Source organism: Leuciscus leuciscus (assembly GCF_965113295.1).
Source record: "Leuciscus leuciscus genome assembly, chromosome: 2".
In the NCBI taxonomy this organism is placed as follows: Eukaryota; Metazoa; Chordata; class Actinopteri; order Cypriniformes; family Leuciscidae; genus Leuciscus; species Leuciscus leuciscus.
In genome coordinates this window covers 4,253,825-4,274,234 of record NC_138726.1, presented here as the reverse complement: position 1 = coordinate 4,274,234, position 20,410 = coordinate 4,253,825, and the positions used below count along the sequence as shown (strand labels likewise).

General features: G+C 37.9%; 1 protein-coding gene across 1 annotated transcript; it reads left to right on the top strand.

Moving 5' to 3' along the window:
• The first annotated feature begins 2,881 nt into the window (after positions 1-2,881).
• Positions 2,882-12,288, top strand: LOC309492158 (adenosine receptor A1). Its single transcript, XM_082161029.1, has 3 exons — positions 2,882-3,047; positions 9,807-10,151; positions 11,349-12,288. Exons 2-3 carry the CDS (start codon positions 9,953-9,955, stop codon positions 12,200-12,202), a joined length of 1,053 nt encoding a protein of 350 aa, XP_082017155.1. The 5' UTR covers positions 2,882-3,047; positions 9,807-9,952; the 3' UTR covers positions 12,203-12,288.
• Positions 12,289-20,410: the final 8,122 nt, after the last annotated feature.

The window sequence follows — 20,410 nt, the reverse complement described above, 5'->3', positions numbered from 1 at the left end:
CCTGAATCTATAATCTATGGAAGTTTAACGTTTTGAATGGAATTATGGAAATAAAAAAACTTTTCCATGATATTCAAATTTTTTGGAAAGGGTCTGTAGAACATTTTTGGCATAAAGTCAAGAACCCTTGCGATGTAGAACCCTATTTAACCTTTTTTAAGAGTTACAGAACATTCGCAAACAGCATCGCAAAGTTGTGTGGTTTGAACGACAGCTCTCGACCTGTGGTTACAAGCAGAGTTTCTAGTTTGCATGACATGTGGACTCAATAAATTCTTATCTTGAGCAAAATAAGCAAGCTGACATTCAGTGCTATCTGTATCTTTTATTTAGAATAAATACAAATGTAATTTACGTCTTTTAGTTTGTCGAGAGATTTAAAGCACCGTTTCTGAAGAGTGCGCATGTGTGAACGTGCTCTACTATGTAAGAACGAGCCGATGATTGAATCTGGAAATAAAGCAAAATAACTGAGAAAAATGAGAAATAGTCCTCAGATGTCATGTCTGTAATTTATAGCAAAACATTTAGTGTTAATTCGATCTCAAACAGATTAATTAAAAGAAGTTATTACTCCACCACGTGCGTGACGTCAGAAACCAACATGGTTGAACGACCAATTTGCGACAATATGGTTTCGGGAAACAGTCGTGAATAGCTAGTTGATTTCTTCAACAATGCATCGTACTGTGATAGCTAAGCAGCGAGTTACAGCGTTGTACGGGAAACACACCCCTGCATAGCAACGCCTTGGCAACCACCCATAACAACCCAGGGGTGCGTTTCCCAAAAGCATCGTTAGCCAACTATGTTCGCAAGTTCCGTCGTTATCAGCATAGTTCAACAAGTCAGTGTTTCCCGAAACCATCGTTCTTACGAACATTCGCAAACAGCATCGCAGAGTTGTGTAGTTGGAACGACAGCTCTCGACCTGTGGTTACAAGCATTTCTAGTTTGCATGACATGTGGACTTAAAGCTGCAGTCCGTAGCTTTTTTGGGTTAAAAATTATCCAAAATTATTTTTTGAGCAAGTACATAACCAGCCAGTGTTCAACACTCTCTGCTTGCCTTAGCTCGGTTCAAAATGGTAAGCTTGTAATAATGTATTTAATCCCAGTGGTACTGGTGGATTTTCGCGGGAAATTCGAGCATGTCTTTGCGTCATTACGTCACATCTGTACACTTAAAGACGAGTCTCGGCTAGTAGGCTATGTTGAGTGTGAGGATGTTGGAGGTGGAGTGACAACTGGAGATTCACCCGTTGTAAAACGTGAAAGACTTCGGACTTGGGAGAAAAAAAGAGTCTGCAACCGGCCCATGCGAAAACAAGGATAAATATCGGAATGCATTATATGTAGTCACGCAATGCTGATGTTGTTAACATTAACAATTTGAGAACAAAGTATAATTTGCACGGTTTGACGTGATATGATAAGCGATCGTTAGATTTAATCGGCGTGATTTACTGCAATGCTTTTTTTCCCCTGAGTTGGTCAGAACAAAAGTGGATGTTACTTGTTCAGACGACAGTTTCCGTTGAAAACTCTTATGTTGGTCATACTTCCCAAAAGTAGAATCTGTGATTGCGAATGCCAGTATCCACACCGGCGCGGAGACTGACAGCCGCACATTCTCCTCAAAACACTGGATTCATCCGCACTGTGCCGTGTCGAGGCACAACCCACGTAAAGTTGATAATTCCGCGAATAACTGCAATTGCAGATTTCGAACAGAGATGGCGACAAAGAGGGAAAACTGCTGACTGCAGTTTTAATAAATTCTTATCTTGAGCAAAATATGCAAGCTGACATTCAGTGCAATCTGTATCTTTTATTTAGAATAAATACAAATTTAATTTACATCTTTTAGTTTGTCGAGAGATTTAAAGCACCGTTTCTGAAGAGTGCGCATGTGTGAACGTGCTCTACTATGTGAGAACGAGTCTATGATTGAATCTGGAAATAAAGCAAAATAACTTAGAAAAATGAGAAATAGTCCTCAGATGTCATGTCTGTAATTTATAGCAAAAAATCTAGTGTTAATTCGATCTCAAACAGATTCGTTAAAATTAGTTATTACTCCAACACCTGCGTGACATCATTAACCAACGTGGTTGAACGACCAATTTGCGACAATATGGTTTCGGGAAACAGTCGTGAATAGCTAGTTGATTTCTTCAACGATGGAACGTACTATGATAGTGAAGCAGCGAGTTACAGCGTTGTTCGGGAAACACACCCCTGCATAGCAACGCCTTGGCAACCACCCATAACAGCCCAGAATCGTAGTGGCAGGTTTGCATGCATAACGGCACTTTTCTGAACAGAGAAAAATCAGCTCTTTTAGAAATCCCTCCAAATATTACAGTAAATCTATAAAAATGTATATACACAGATGAATGTGCTGGCAGATGTATTTTCAGGAATAAAACTAGTTAAGCGGAAGGCCATAATAAACACAATAAACAATAACCCGATCTGGTGGTTTACCCACATCCATTCATCACACTTGCATTCAAGGTTTCTGTTCATTTTCCGGTTTCAATACATCTTCAACACCAGACCTTCAGTGCAGACCCGGCTCTATCTGTGTGTGTGCTTGTGCCTGTTTCTATACATATTTTATGAGTGAACTGGAAGAAAAAAAAGATGAAGTGAGGAGAGGGTGAATAAAGCTGCTGAAAAATATAGGAGGGGTAATTTTAAGAGTAACGGGTTTAAGAGCATGTGTTACTGTAAGGCTTGAGCGAGAGAGAGAGAGAGAGAGAGAGAGAGAGAGTAAGAGAGAGGGAGAGACTAGGTCAACAAGGAACGAGAGACTGCAATAAAGAGTGGGAAGAAGAAAACGTGGAGGGTGAGAAAAATAGGGGAGGATGGAGGGATAACAAATCTGACAGAGAGAGAGAATCATTTCAAAGCTTTTTTTCTGTATGTATGAGAGATTTACCTGTTTTCTGATGGGAGATCGTGGATCCAGACGGGAACTGGACCAAGACTGGCAGACAGAGTCTATTACCTCGTTCAGTTTACAGTAATATAAAATACAGGTAAGAGCGTTGCATGAAGATGACTGTTTGTAGATTGAAAAAAAATCTAAATTTCTTAGAGCATGTTTATCTGCAAATATTTAAAGGAATCTTCATTAAAAGAACAATGCATGACAATGTACTGTATATTGAGAATGAACCAGTAAACACCCCTAAAGTCCAGTGCAAATCTTCGATAAAGCTCAATTGATATGAATGGACAAGGTCAAGTTTTTTAAGGTAAACATCGGTGCATTTTTAATTATATAATTCTTCACTATTCTTCATTTTAAATGCTCCTCTAGTGTGAAAAATGAAATGTGTAATTCTATTACAAATTCTCCATGTAGTTTCTAGATCAATATTAAGGCCATTATTAAAGCTTCACACATAATAAGAATAAAATAAATGCAACAATGCAATTAAAAAAAAATGAGATGGGGTAACAAATATAAATATTTGCTATTTTATTAAAATGTGACTTTTTACATTCTTTCCATGTATACTGAGATTAAAATGCATTCTGTTAATGTGTAGAATATCATAGATGATGAACAGCCTACTGTAGATCTCAATTATTCTCTTCATTGTTCTTCATTATTCTCTTTATCAATTATAATTAGTTTTGTAATTATAAACCCGGTTATTACAAGATAATTGGAAAGTACACCTGTGTCCTAAACCAATCAATTCTCAATATTATACATAATTATAAAATACATTTGCTTGTAAAAACCAAGCAAATTTATTTCACAAAAACAGTTGACACACAAGTAGGCTACTGAACATACGCATTAATAATATCTCTAACACTGATTAATAAACAGTTTATAAGGTAAGGCTATTAAATAGCAGTAAAGTTAGTAAGTTGGTATGAGCCACCAGTCATTAAAAATATAAAAAATGACAAAATAAGTTAAAATAAAGTGGTATTTTGGATTATACTACACAATACTATCATGAACTGTTAAAAAAAACACACTGATCCTGTTAAATAGATTGAACATAAAACCAGCATGCAAATCATAAAACGTACCAGTCACTTAATTTATTGGTACTTTTTGGTAATATCATGATTGACAATGTAACTACGACGTTATACCGCATAATATTTACTGTGGTCCAAACATAACAAGTGTAAAAAAACAACATGAGCAAGATGTTGACATAAGTATAAGTACACACACACACACACACACACACACACACAGCCTCAGGGCTTCAGGGTCCAGTGTCCAGGTCACTCCATTAATCCAACAGATGACGGTCTTGACTGTCTGGGAATATAGGGACTTCCATATAAAGCGGTTTGCTGCCGCTACATTACACTAAGGAATGCCTTTTGTTTATACCATCACTTAATTTATGTATAATGTATTTGCTTGTGGTTGACAGACTGGCTCTGTTCCAGTTGCTTCCGTGTCTGTCTTCCTAAATGCTTCATAAGTGACGCTTCATTTGGAACGATCCAAAGAAGAAGGAAATCCACACATGATTACTTCTCCAGCTGTTGACTTCAATACACACGAATGGTTTGACATTAGTACTGTGTGTTACTAAGCTAATGACACAACAATACGCTTAAAGGAACACTCCACCGTTTTTTGAAATAGGGCTTATTCACCTTCTTTCCCACATTTAGATAGGTGGGCAAATGCATTTTTGTCTCAGTGCATGCATTGTTTTAGTTGGACAGGGTCGGCGTGAGCTTAGCTTAGCATAATGAATGGAATCCTTTGTTGCCAGCTAGCATGTCCTGAATAAAAGTGATATAAAAATAAAATAAAAACCCTACCTAATTACTTCTTGTGGCCTGCGTATTCACAACAAGCACAAATAGCGATGCAGATTAACACTAGGCGATTTCCTAGGCAGATATTGACTTATATATTAAGGACTATATTAGGGGGAAGCACAGGCGAAGCACTGCTACTTGGGCGTGATATCTCTGCGCCCAAGTAGCAGTGCTTCACCTGTGCTTCCCCCTAATATAGTCTCAAGTCAAAATCTGCATAGGAAATCGCCTAGTGTTAATCTGCATCGCTATTTGTACTTGTTGTGAATACGCAGGCTGTTTTTTTAATTTTTTTATATCACTTTTACTCAGGACATGCTAGCTGGCAACAAAGGATTCCATTCATTATGCTAAGCTAAGCTAGCGCCAACCCTGTCAAACTAAAACAATGCATGCACTGAGACAAAAATGCAAATTTGCCCACCTATCTAAATGTAGGAAAGAAGGTGAATAAGCCCTATTTCAAAAAACGGTGGAGTGTTCCTTTAAAACAACAAATATGAGGTGAAATAGTACATTTTAATTAGAGTGAACTCTTATAAATCTGTTGGCCTATTCAACATTTTTCAGTATTGAATGAGATATGTTTTATAATCAATTTTCCAAAGGATTTCGTGATTTTGCATATGAGATTGTTTTATGTGATGGATTCATGTTAAATTTTGGTCCAAACCATTTCTCTTGTAATGCGGTGTATTTATTCGCATAGTTAGCAGCATCATATGATTGGCGGCCCTGTTTGGTGTGCCGAATACGTTTCTGTTCATAAGCAGTTCTGATACGTGAGAGATTGACAACTGAAGAAAGTACCTCTTCATTTCCAGAAACACAGACAAATTTGGAGAGCAACAAGAGATGTGTGATGAGAATGATACAAAAACAGAAGTGGAAATTCAATAAGAATTAATTGTTCCTGAGGAAAGCGCTGATTATTTGTAAGCACTATCCGTGCAGATTTACTAAATTAATTATGCCGTTCAGCAAACATGCCCACAAAACCTGTGATGAATGCTACACTGCATAGTTTCTATTCGCTTTGGATAATTTCATGATCCCAACATGAAGGCTGTGGCAGAAGGTGAACAGCTCTGCTGCTTCATAAGATAAATATCTTATTTCGGACATTCGGACACATTAGAAGACAGAATTACATGCATTTTTGTGGTGAAGGCAATCCCTCAGTTAACAAATCCTTCCCTCGTGGGTCAAAATGACCCGAAGCCTTAAAATTACACTTGTTCATTTTTTTTTTTTTTTTTTTTTGTCCAGAAAGCTTATATCACTTAATTTTTATATATTTTTTTATTTTTATTTTTTTATAAAAATAAAATTATTTACCTTTAAATAACTAGATTTAGACATCAGAGGGCCACACTGAGCCGTTTCATTTACAGGACATTTGTCTGGAAGGATATAAGAAGAAGAAAAGCAGCAGAACTGCCATTTGATGCAAAGTTTAGAACAAGAAACAAAAATTCTTCTGTTTCGTGTGTTGTTTTGTATCACTCTTTCTGCACTCTTCCACTACGGTTGCACAGTGCGTATTGTTACCAAGTGGACTCTTCTGTCGAAGTATACTTTAAGCTTTAGGCTGCAGCCTTAAGAAGTGGTGACACTTACTATTGTTTGGCAAATTTTTGTGGGCGAAATCCAGTCGTTTCAATAGGAATCCACACGATTGGGAATTGCGTGTGAAGGAGAATGATTCAATGGTTCAAGTTGGTCACGTGGATTGGCTGTGTTCGACCAACATAAAGCTACTTGGTTTGGCAGTGTGAGCCGTGCTTCATTCATCACAGCACTATTGACAGGAGACATTGGGGGCCCTATTTTAACGATCTGAAACACAAGTATCAAGCGCGAAACGCAAGTAACTTAGTGGGTGGATCTCGGGCGCTGTTGCTATTATACCGGCGGGATAAATGACTCTTGCATCCGACGCAAATCTAAAATGGGTTGGTCTGAAGTAGGTTCATTATTCATAGGTGTGGTTTGGGCGTAACGTGAAATAAACCAATCAGAGCATCATCTCACACTTCCATGGCGGTTTGCTATTATAACGGTGGATTTGCCAGGAGCGGTTCACAGCCGAGGAGACCGACGTTCTCGTCAGGGCCGTAAAACACAGAGAAGTGACATTGGGGATGGAGAAACACACCCAAATTAGCTTCGGTTAAACAGGTTTATAATAATTTGGGTAAATGTGTAAGCTAGATTTATGCCTATTTTTTCACATCTTCATGGACACAACAATGATTTCCCTCATGTGTTAATATTTTTCCTTGTAATAATGTATGGTTTTCTAAAAATGAGAACTGCTGCGTCTGTGTGTAGATGAGATAAGCAAAGTGTATGTGCGTTGTGCATACTCTACATTGGTTATGGCCAAGCATGCGTCCTTAAAATAGCATCTGAATAACATGCGCAACGCGCCACTGACTTTAGACGAGGTTTTTCCTGGTCAGTGGCGGAATTGTTTTCTAAACCTGCAAAATACGTTTGCGCCGGAACACGCCGCCTCTTTGCGCTGAACCGCCCCCGGGAGCGCAAATGCATTTGCTAGTTTACCGACGTGCGTCTGTGGAGGGAAAAGTCCGCTGTGCGCGGGTGCAAAATAGGAATGATACATGCGTCGGTGTACAAAGTCAATTGCGCTGGGTGCAAGATAGGGCCCTGGATCTTTTTTAGCCTGTGAAAATTGACCAGCTTGAACATGAGCGAAATCTGCATGGGAAACTTTTTTGCCCTCATGTGAAACTCTCAATCATGCGAATTCCTACTAGAATGACTGGATTTCGCCCACCAAATTTTGCCAAGTAATGATAAATGTGACTGCACCTTTAAGACAATAATAAACAGTAGGCCTATCCGATTGTTAAGTCTGACGTCACCCGTGACGTTTAGCCTTTTCCGGGTCCAAGCGCTCCTCTCGTCCAGAAATAACAATGGTGGAACCTGTAAATTTATTTACGATCACGTCCTTCTTAGTGAGGCACCTTTGGCGGTCTAAAAGGGTTTAAATTCCTTTAACACCAACAGAATGGTTAGTGTAGCTCATCACTCAGGTGACATAATTAAGGGTAGAGTCCAGGCATCAATGAAAAAGAAGATTTACGAGGTTGAAGTGAGTTAGCTCGGGACACGGGACACAGCACTGCGGCATTGTAAAAACACTCAATAATAACCAAAACACTAGCGAAAGCGGTAGGTAGGCAGAGAGGACCTGGACTTTGGACCCGGAAAGAGTATTATCGGAGAGTGGTTACGTCACAACTTAGCAACCGAATACATACAGGCAGCTTATTAGGTTTTGGAAGCAGAGATATGAGAGCAATGGTTTAATTTTATCCTTTAGCTTGGTAGAGTATCAGCATACCATTTCCAAGTTTCACCTAATGCTATCTGTCAAATAAACTATAATTTAGTAAGTTAAGTTTTAGTTTTGATTCTGATCTCAGAGCTCTAATTCATAATGAATAAGCCACTGCAAAATCAATGTCTCAGTTGGATTCATTAGAATAATAAACTCTGGCCTATTTCCTGCTAAATGCATTTGAAGTAAAAGATGCAAAACTTTTTTGACAGATAGTTGGAGAGGCTGTAGGAGTTTGGCTGTGTGTGTTGGTGTCCAGTTGAGATGCTGTCATAACTGCTAAGAAGACTCAGCAGAGCTTTCTATATTAATGCCCACATAATATTTATCATGCTAAAGTTAAGTAAGTACACTGAGAGCTGGAGTCTAATTTTAAAAGCACTGAAATCAGTCAAGGATAAAGTTTGGGTTCTATTTGAAGAGATGCTGCAAGAACTACAACTGCTGCTGCTACCACAGAAACCGAAGATTCTCGGGCCAGCAGCATGTGTCCAAATTTCAATCTTAACCGTTGTATTTCATCAGAAACGATCTGAAAACAGGGCTTTAAGTGTAAAATACCGAACTTGTCCTTTAAAAATAAAGGCTCTTGATAGTCGAAAAAGGTTCTTTGGGTTATTCAAATGTTCTTCACCGTATCCTAACTACACGCGACGCGCGATAAAATGCCTCTTCTCCATGTTAATGAGAGTGTTTGTCCTAACCAGCCGCGACGGCGACACGCGACGATTATATTTTAGAAACGGTTTCTATTTTTCTGCGACGTCGCGCTGGAACAATAAACACAAAGTGTGGCGATGATAATCTCAGGTGCTGTTTATGTGCTTTATTTAATGTTAAAAGCGTGTAATGTGACTTTGAATATCATTTAGTGCTCCAGCTTTGTAGCTGTAAAAGCAACAATGGATAATTCACCTCAGATCTGGAAATTAAACAAATGGAAACAAGAACTGTGAACAAACAAGTGTATTCTTCTTTGACAAAGATTGTTTTAGTAACTCAGCCTATGTATTTTTAATAATGTTTAACTGGTGTAATATTTGTGCATTTGATTATGCAGCTACTTATCCTTTTTTTTTGCAAGTGTCGTCAAGATTACTCTCTCTGGTGCCGCGAGACTCCGCCCACACGCTGTTCTGATTGGCTGTGGGTTTTGATTGATTTTAACGCATCTCGCAGTCGCGTCGCCGTGTGGACAGACAAATTATTTGTCGCTGGAATCTTATCGCATCGCGTCTGGTTAGGACACGTTGTAAGACAAAATGGTTATTTAGAGAACTGTTCACTGAAAGGTATGACTGCAAAAAAATTATAATAATAATAATAATTTTTGGAAACCATATTTTAAAAAGGGCACAATACCTAAAAATAGATGAAAATATGAGTGGTTCTTGCCTGTGCACATCTGTTCTTGTATCATCCTTCCTTATAATCAAATTTGCATTGCAATTCTCCATCCTGTTTTCTACCTCAGGTAATTTCACATTAAAATTGGAATCTGATTTGTTAGCATACATTTGCACAGGCTTGTTGACACCATGCAACTTGTATTGCAGTCTATTGTGTTGCCTTACGTTAAAATGTACAAACTGTTTTCTCTGCTCTTTCACAGGGTTGTAATTCACTGCAAACAACAGAACCACCTATATCATCTATACCATATATATCAGTGCCTGTTAGAGGCATGAAGACCGTATCAAGACTGCACTATTGGCCAACTTCGGTGTACTCAGACAAGCAGGACCTCAACTTGGGATAATGGAGACCGCTAATCAAACAGCGACTGAAGAAACTCTGGCTCCTCTCTGCACAGTCTGCTGCTGTGGACTGATAAACCGAACATTAGCGGTCATATTCATGGTCAGTCTGGCCTTCGCCATTGTGGTGGGAAACGTGGTGACACTCACTGTTTTCATGCAGACCCGGCATTCTCGAACACCACAAGGCTACCTCAAAGGTAACCACGATGATTTACATACAGAATATGTTCAGGCTGGCATGCTATACGTTCACAGATTGTAGTATCTACAGGGTTTACAGTATGCAAATGTTGTCTGTTCTCTTCAGTACCGTATCCCACACTGCAGTGTGATTAATCAGAAGAAATATGAATCTTTTTCTTGAAATTTCTTGACATTGTTTGGCCAAACTGCTAAAAAAAAAAATTAAACAGAAAATTGGGTTAAAGTCCCCCTGTGGTGAAAATTTTTATGTTGTGTATATGTCTATTTTAATATGCTTTAAGACAAACCATGTGCAAATTCATGAGTCAACAGCATTGCTGAGTATTTTCTCCTTAAAACTGCAGTGAACCAAAGACAGTCTCAAAAACACGCTTTGAAATCGCTGGTGTTTCTGACGTCACAAACTACCTTGTAACCAATCAGATCAACGTGTGATCGTCAACCAGTGGATCTCTGAGCTGAGTGAGTGGAGGCGGGGCTCATTTGCATATTCATAGAACCGCGTATACTAAATGAGGAAAGGGTGTCGAGTTACATTCAAGATATTTTAAGGCAAGAAGTAATTTTTGTTCAAGGAAAAAATGTCATTTTGGTGATCAAAGATTTTAAGGAATACAATTATTGACTACAGGGCGACTTAAAAAAGCAAATTAAGTGATACATATCTGAGAGTAATTATGTTTAATTAAACATCCAACATAATAATGTTACAGTTACATACTGTTACAAACGTACTACTGTTCAAAACATTTATCATTGCATACTGCACACTACTTCATATTTCTGAAACAAAACAGTGTATACTGTAAACAATGGGGCAAGCAGTATGTTTTTCAATTAGCCTAATTGTAAAGTTCAGATATAATAATTTATTAAAACTAAACTCCATATTGGGAGAGTATTTTTGCACCTCAGAGCAAAGGGAAAATTAATAAATTGAACTGCAAAGTTTATGGAAGCACTTTTTCTTGAATTAAAAAAAAGTCATAATAATGTCATAACTTTCTCATAATTAAGACTTAGTATCTTATTCTATCAAGAAACTTTCTCATAATTAAGACTTAGTATCTTATTCTATCAAGAAACTTTCTCATAATAATGTTTACTCCACAGAAGGCGAGCCGAGATGAACCTGAATGAATTGAAATAGGCATACATCCTGAATGAATCTTTCTATAATTGTCTTGCAGTGTCCCTGGCCATCGCAGACATGATGGTTGGAGTCTGGGTGGTGCCATTTTCTGTATACACCGAAATCTCTCTCATGGTGACCAGAGCCCCCCCGCCGTGGTACCAGGGGATCTCAACCGAATCTTGGCAACCCTGCATGCTGATTGGTCCAGTTTTTGCTGGATGCACCTTTGTCTCGATCAGTACCATCTTTCTGATGACAATGGAGCGCAGTGTTGCGATCCTGCGTCCGTTGCATAAAGACACGCTTGTGACACGCCATCGTATCCTATTCCTAATTATCCTGTCCTGGACTGGCAGCTTTTTATTAGCCATGTCTCCACTCATGCTGAGCAACAGCTTCACACTGGAGTACAACGAGTGCAGTCGAATGTGCAACTACGCACCTTTACTGATCAAAAACCAGCTGCCTCCAGATGCAAACATCCTTCTGCTGTTCCCGGCCTTCGACTTCAGTTTATTAGGAGGCACATTAGTCGTAAATATCCTATCCTTCACTAGTATCCGCCGTTATTCCCGCAAACGTAAGCTGCTCTCCGAGGGAAGTCTTGGCACGGATATGGGAGCCGGTGGGTGTCCTCATAGACCCTCGTTTTCTGATATCAAAGCCGCTAAAACCATTGGGATCCTCACTTTTGCCTTCACAGCCTCATTCTCTCCTATCGCAGTGTTCGTTCTGGGGAATGTTGTGGGATTCACCTGGTGCAACTTCTCCTTTTTGGCATTTTGGATTCTGACGGGAAATAGTTGCTGCAATGTGATTATTTACAGTGTGCGGGACCACCGTTTTAGGAAAGGGCTGACCTTGCTCTTTCAGCGGGATAGAGCGCAACCTCACTCAGAGAAAAGCTGAGGTTATGGACACTGGATGGCACTGACTTCACTTTCTGTACCTCTTTCTACGAAGCCCCGCACATGACAAGCAGACAAAAATATATATTGTGGCCACGAATTAAGAATTCATTCCTACTGCTAATTAAAGGGATAGTTCACCCAAAAATGAAAATTAGCCCATGATTTACTCACCCTCAAGTCATCCTAGGTGTACGTGATATTCTTCATTCGATACAATCGGAGTTATATAAAAAAAATGTCCTGGCTCTTCCAAGCTTTAAAATGGCAGTGAATCGCACTTCTGTTTTGAAGTCCATCAAATTGCATCTATCCATCATAAAAGTGCATCTATCCATGATAAAAGTGCATCTATCCATGATAAAAGTGCATCTATCCATCATAAAAGTGCATCTATCCATGATAAAAGTGCATCTATCCATCATAAAAGTGCATCTATCCATGATAAAAGCGCATCTATCCATCATAAAAGTATTCCTCACTGCTTCGGGGGGTTTATAAAGGCCTTCTGAACTGAAGCGATGCGTTTGTGTAAGAAAAATATCCATATTTAAAACCTTATAAAGTAAAATAACTAGCTTCCGGCCAAACGAACATACAGATTCGACTTCAACGATATTTTCTAAATGTTGCTAAAAAAATATTGCGGAATGACAGCGTTTCCATTAACCGATGTTATGCGACTAAAACCCAAAAAAATTCTCTCGCGATAAATCATTCCAAAAATCATGGCAATGGATGTTGGTACTGTAGGTTTACATGTATCTCGGCCGCCGCACTAGCCGTTATTTTTAGAATCCAGTATTCCCGTAATACCAGTATTTGTCTTTTATGAGTTTAATAAAGAACTCTGTCTCATCTTCTGTCCAAACACACAGCACCTTCTTTAAAGAATGATGGACTTTAGCGTACGTCAGGTGACCTGTAAATGCGAAAAAACTGTTTCAATTGCAGTTTTGCGAAATATTCCTTTTTTGAATTGCCAGAAAAAAGCACCTCATGCGAGCGTAAAAACTTTTTTGCGATATATGGTATTTTTTTGCGAAATTGACTTGTTTCCATTGGCCGTATTTTCAGTTCGCAATAACAATTTGCGCAATTAGAAGGGTAATAGAAATGTGGCTATTGTTGCCATAACTCCATTTCATAATTCCAACTAGAAGCACCAATACCATCGTCTCTCTTTCGTTTCGCCATGTTTGAAAACTGTGTACGAAAGAGCTTCTGTGCTCCTATTGGTCAACGACACAGATGTGACGTAATTCGTCGTGGAGGGCTGAAAAAATAAATAAACATGCTAATCTTTCTGCCGGGACATCGTGAAGCGTCACATTGTCTGTTGTCGTCCACTATGACAAACTATACAAGATAAAACAATCGATTCGTCGCCCTTTGACATTTATAAATCACCATGACAACCTACGTCAAACGGATCGTGCCAATATCGGGCTGATATTGTGTAGTCTAAACCTGGCATAAAACAAGAGGAAATAAATAACACAACATGGCGACAATTTAGTAAAACGAGGGAACGTATTATTATATCATGCACACGATTTCCTTAAAACGAGGGAACGAGTTAGTAAAATGTGCTGATGTATTAGTAAGTTTTGATAACAAATTGCTCATTTATGGCCACAATATACTTTTTTTTTTTTTCTGTATGTCATGTGCGGCGCTCCGTAACTTTCGCCTCAAGAGATTAATAGTTTGTTTTTCAGGATCTCTTTCACAAACGGTTCAGGGACAACAACGAGCATCTGTCCAAGGATTTTGGCAGTTGTCATTATGTTTTACAGAGAATTATAGTCTTTATTAGCAAATCCATGCAGTTATTATTATTTTTTTATTAAGGGCAGAGTATCATATTTACAACAGATGCCTTAACGATTATTGTTTCGTGTATCCAACATAAACTTGTGAAATATGTTTGTGAGACATTTTTGAATGTGATTTATTGAAACACCTCAAAATTTTTTCTAAGATGAAAAAGTTATAGATGCTCTGTAAAAAGTTATTTCGACCAAATTAGGTTATAGTCAGATTCATCCTATTCAACATTTAATTATATAGTTACGTTGAATAATACAGCTGAGGTACTTTTTTTTTTTTTTTTTTTTTTTAAATACAGTGTTATAGATTTTTCGCACTAGAAGCACTTTCAGATTTTCATTTCTAAAAAAAAAAAAGAGAAAAAAAAAGAAGAAAAAAAATACAATACATAAGTATTCAACTCTTGGCACTCAAAACTGGTGGGCACTCATAAAACTGTGAAGTACATAGTCAGTGCAATCAATAAACAATTTGAAGCAAATGTGTCCCCTGTGTTCAGTGAGTGTGGATAATAATAGGTGACAGGGCTAAAAGTTTTCTGTTGAAATATTCACAGCAGAACCACACTGACTGCCTCGGGCTCAAACTTGTCTCTCACATTCAAAGGGTGGATACAAACATTTAAATGCACAATACTATGGGCTGGTTCTACAAAGGAGAAACAATAGAGTTGCACCAACATATATGTTTAAACTGCATAAAATAATAATAGTAAATGTAGCCCAATGTGAAACACATTTCAGGCTCTTATGGGGAATGACTTTGTGAAAGGCTTTAGTATAATCTATATCTTACATTTAGCACAAACTGGAAACGGGCTGGATCACAAAACAAACATGACAGAGTTTTGTTTGATTTGTTATAGTTATTATATAGTGGTGTATAGTTGAGTTATGATCAATGGTGTACAATAATAATAACAATAAATGTTACAGTGACAGAAATGTATTCATTTGTGTCAGGAGTGCACATGAATCATGCGGTGGTATTTATCATTATTTCACATGAAAAGAGAATGCACATATGTATTCAGTTGAAGCTGCTTCTGTTTATTTGTAATTAGAGGATTTCACAAAGCAACTCCATTAGTGCTTTTAAGTCCAAAAGTGTACACATTTAAAAATATATATACATTTTCATGTTTTCATCACATTTATTATGTGATCTGAGGAGGTTTGATATTGATACAGCCAGAGCAAAAGAGGGACAAAATCCAGGAGTTATGATGCAATTTATGACATATGCAGATGCACCGGCAAATATGGATATCAGAAACTTTGGTGTCGAGAGAGGCAAATAAGGAAGAGACAAGCATATTGACAGATGAAATATGAACCCAAATAAATACATGATTCTCATATGATATGAAGTTCTTCAAGTGGTCTCTGGTATTTTCTTAAGTAATGCATATTTATTATGCCATTTGTTAGCAGGAGTTGCCTTTAGCATGTTTACATGTTTGAGCTTCAGCGAGAACCAATGAGGTTCATTCTGGTGTTACGCAGCACGTTTGAGCTTCTGCAAGAACCAATGAGGTTCATTCTGGTGTTACGCAGCACGTTTGAGCTTCAGCAAGAACCAATGAGGTTCATTCTGGTGTTACGCAGCACGTTTGAGCTTCAGCAAGAACCAATGAGGTTCATTCTGGTGTTACGCAGCACGTTTGAGCTTCTGCAAGAACCAATGAGGTTCATTCTCGTGTTACGCAGCACGTTTGAGCTTCAGCAAGAACCAATGAGGTTCATTCTGGTGTTACGCAGCACGTTTGAGCTTCTGCAAGAACCAATGAGGTTCATTCTGGTGTTACGCAGCACGTTTGAGCTTCAGCAAGAACCAATGAGGTTCATTCTGGTGTTACGCAGCACGTTTGAGCTTCTGCAAGAACCAATGAGGTTCATTCTGGTGTTACGCAGCACGTTTGAGCTTCAGCAAGAACCAATGAGGTTCATTCTCGTGTTACGCAGCAGGTTTGAGCTTCAGCAAGAACCAGTGAGGTTCATTCTGGTGTTACGCAGCACGTTTGAGCTTCTGCAAGAACCAATGAGGTTCATTCTGGTGTTACGCAGCACGTTTGAGCTTCAGCAAGAACCAATGAGGTTCATTCTCGTGTTATGCAGCACGTTTGAGCTTCTGCAAGAACCAATGAGGTTCATTCTGGTGTTATGCAGCACGTTTGAGCTTCAGCAAGAACCAATGAGGTTCATTCTGGTGTTATGCAGCACGTTTGAGCTTCTGCAAGAACCAATGAGGTTCATTCTGGTGTTATGCAGCACGTTTGAGCTTCAGCAAGAACCAATGAGGTTCATTCTGGTGTTATGCAGCACGTTTGAGCTTCTGCAAGAACCAATGAGGTTCATTCTGGTGTTACGCAGCACGTTTGAGCTTCAGCAAGAACCAATGAGGTTCATTCTGGTGTTACGCAGCATGACCAATAAGAAAATAAAGAGAGTCAAGCTTTAGTTTGATTTAATTCTTGTCCTGCAAAGTTTAGCTTTAACCGTAATGATGCAGAATTGAAAAGGCTAATCAAGACCTTGAAGATCAAAGGCCCTGTTTACTCCTGGTATTAAGAAGAGTTTTGGTCGATCGGATCACAACTGGAGAGACACATTCCTGTTTACACCTAGTGTTTCAATCCGTCTCTTTTATCTCTTTTTGTCTTTTTAAGACCCTGTTTACACCTTTTTAGTGTCTAGTGTTTAGTACACCTGTTTAGTATTTAGTGTCGTCCACTTGTGATCCGATCGACCAAAACGCATCTTAATACCAGGTGTAAACCGGGCCTAAGACGAGCATGTTTGATTATGAAGCTAAACTCGGTACTATTTATAAGGGTTACTTTTGTCAACTTAGGTAATAAGTTATTTTCTAAAACCCCTGAGGTAATTTCAGTGTGTAGCTGTGAGTCGATGGCCTGGAGAATAATCCATGTGACAGCTGTAGGAGGAACATGTTCTCTCGAAGAACATTCAGTTCCTGTGATCACACACTCACAAGAACACACATCTGTCCTTCTAACTGGAAGCATGAAAAAATAAATGTGTCATGTTCGTAGTTAGGAGTGATCATGTCTATATGTCTGTGGAGGGTGGTGCTTTACTAACATGAAAATTCAATGGATAAAAAATCGTAATGGTCATAAAATTGAATGCATTTTTCAACAAAATTTAATTTCTCACGTTCTTAGCTTCTGATGTTTAGGTGAAATATGACACAAACATATCCCAGCATGCAATAGCCGTCATTTCACCGTCTAGATTAACTATAGACCCCATATACTCTGGCTATGAGTAACACACTTCTAGACAAAATAACCTTAAATTTGGTTACATGTCGTTTTTTGCCTAAATAACTTGCGCGATGTATGATATTCCATCAAGTAGGCAAAGTAAACAGTAATTACAAGGTGTTTGTTTTCATTTCTTCACTCGTTTAATTTCTTTGTTATCTAATTGATGACTAGTCTATTCTTGGGTTATGGGTTTAGACGTTTATTACATTTTCACTGACAGCCCAAATTTTGGGGGGTAATTTTATTAACATGAAAATGAAATGCAAAAAAAAATCTTAATGGTCCCAAAATAGAATGCCTTTTTATACTTTTTATACATTTATATTTATTTTTCTTGTTTTTTTTTAGCTTTTGATGTTTGGGTGAAATACGACACACACATGCTTGTGCCATTCTCCACATAGAAGCACAGCAGACAGAAAACTGTCTCTCCCTTTTCCCCGAAAATTATTTTTTAATGAATATAACACTTTGAATCCTGTCCTCTTAAGTTTCCTTTATAACGCAACCTTTTTTATTTGAAAGATGTTTATTTTTGTATCACCTGATACACAAAGTGTGTGTGGATGACTTTCACCCCACAAGCTATTTTATGACGTTACCCAAAAAAACTAAAACAAAAACAAAAAAAATCAAGGCCACAGTTGTTTTGTATATAATTATTTTAGCAGAATATATCTCCATGTAATCTAGGCCATAAAGGTAAAACAATGGGGGAACATGCCCTATTTTGAAAGCCCTTCTGGCTGCATCTCACACTGACCTTCACTGTCTCCTTGCCAAAAGCAATCTTTCCAAAGAACTGATTTACATATTTGTAGTTGGGAGGGAGTAAACACACACATAAACCCTAAACCATGTTCCTGTCGGCTTCACAGCGCTTCAGGGCCAACATGTGACCTTAGTGACAAGAGTAAACAGCATCTCTGTATTCACAGCACCCAAAACGTCGGGTGAATCAGTTGATTATATACATATACAGTCAAACCAAAAATTATTCAATGACATCAGATATAATTTTTTATATATTTTTTTACTAGTGTGTGCAGGACACTATAGTTCATTTATGTAAGTGAGGATAGCATAATAAAGTAAAATGTGACATATTATACCCAAATATTCTTCATACAGTGACTACCAGTAACATTTTTTTTTTTTTTTTTAATTGGGACCAAAATGTATTCAGACACTTTGACATGAACATGTTTTGCTGAAGTGTTTTGTCTTGAATTGCTACAGACTGAACAAAATGAAGCATGGCTTGGTTATTGGTTGAGCTAAACTGGTATTATATAATAGTGTAGTTAAATTTAACATCTGACAGATATTCAACATAATTCATGTGAGAGACAGTCTAACAGAAGGACGGACAAAACCAGTGAAATATCAACTGATTCTTGTCATATTTTATTACCATTTTCTAAACTACAGCAAAATAAACTGTGATAATGTGAGAAATGTTGAAGGTGTCTGAATACATTTTGGTTTGACTGTACATATATTAAGATTTGTATAGAGAATGTGCTTGTGTGCAATAACTCACCTGCTGATGAATTGGTTTCTTGGTGGTTGGTTAAGTATTGTGAGTGGTTAGGCTGCTCTAGGCCAAAGTTTTCGGTGGGAAATATAAAGAGTAGATTTACTAGTAGAACTATATATCTATTTATTTTTTGAAGAAAATGTACATGTTGCTTGAGCCATGATGTTGCACCACAATGCTAGTTGGTTAGCATAAGTGATTGCTAAGGTGGTTGCTTAGTTTTTGCTTACTGGCTCAGTGACACAACATCAAATGTCTATGATATTCTAGTCCACAGCTCAGTCCCTCCTTTAAAGCATAAAGTTAAGCTTAGAGGAGCTTGCGAAGCAGAACCTCATCTTTCTTTTTCATACAGATTTTGGCCAGGCAGCAAAATAGTGTCGGCCCAGATCGCGTTGAATCCACGTGTACGAGATGTGGGCCGGATCTGGGCCGACACTATATGTTGTTGTCTGGAAACTTATCTCACACTGGTTTTCTTTTACACCCTGGTGGTGGAAATGGGGATTTTCAATGCTTTAGCGATTTTCTTACAGCTACTTTCTATTTTGTGAAGCTCAATAATCTTTTGCTGTACATCAGAACTATATTATTTGGTTTTACTCATTGTGAGGAATGATTAAGGGCAATTTTGGCCTTTGTGATTCCTCATATTTATACTTCTGTGAAACAGAAAGACATGGCAGGACAATTTCATGCTCCTGGTCACCATGGTGTGCTAAAAAAAAAAAAAAAAAAAAAAAATTAAATATGAATGGGAATATACTTCAGAGATATTTTACTCATAAGAATTTCAAGGGGTGCCAATAATTGTGGCCAACATGCATTGGAGAAAAAAATGTATTTAATAATTTTTTTTATGAAAGATCAAAAGGATAAACAATGCAGATTTATGTCTGCATTAATGTCAGTGGATGAACGCCAGTTTTGAGAAGAAAATTTAACTAATTTAGTTTAACTTAATAAACGTCAATATTTAAAACCTTTGATTTAGACTTGTTTATTTTTTCATTAATCTCTTTTTTTTTTTGTCTATAGTATAATGCTATTCAATCATTGCTCAAACCCAGTGGACTTGTTTAAGTTGATAAAACCAGTTATTTCTCAATAATCAATCGTCTTTGGCTTATAGAATTAATAGCCTATGCTTAATATAATTATTTATGATTGCATGAAAAAAAAATGCAATCATTATTGTTTAATACACTAATTTTCTCCCAAACCTTTAATTTGATTCTCCTAAAATAGTCTTTAGTCGTGATTTGGGTGTGTGTGCGTGCTCAGAAAACTGAATGTCAAAAGTCAATGCCACATGAGTAACACAGCGGCAGAGATGATCATCAAAAACAAACAGATGTTGTGTTTGTTGTTGGCAGAGTTTCTGCGGCTCCGCCCACTTCTGGGAAACAGCAGCTCATTTGCATTTAAAAATACACAGAAAAGATGGGTCTTAAAGAAACATTACAACATGAAAACGGCATGTTTTTGCTTCCACCCAAAAGGGGCAATTACAGCAGTAGTTTTGTGTGTGTGTGTGTGTGTGT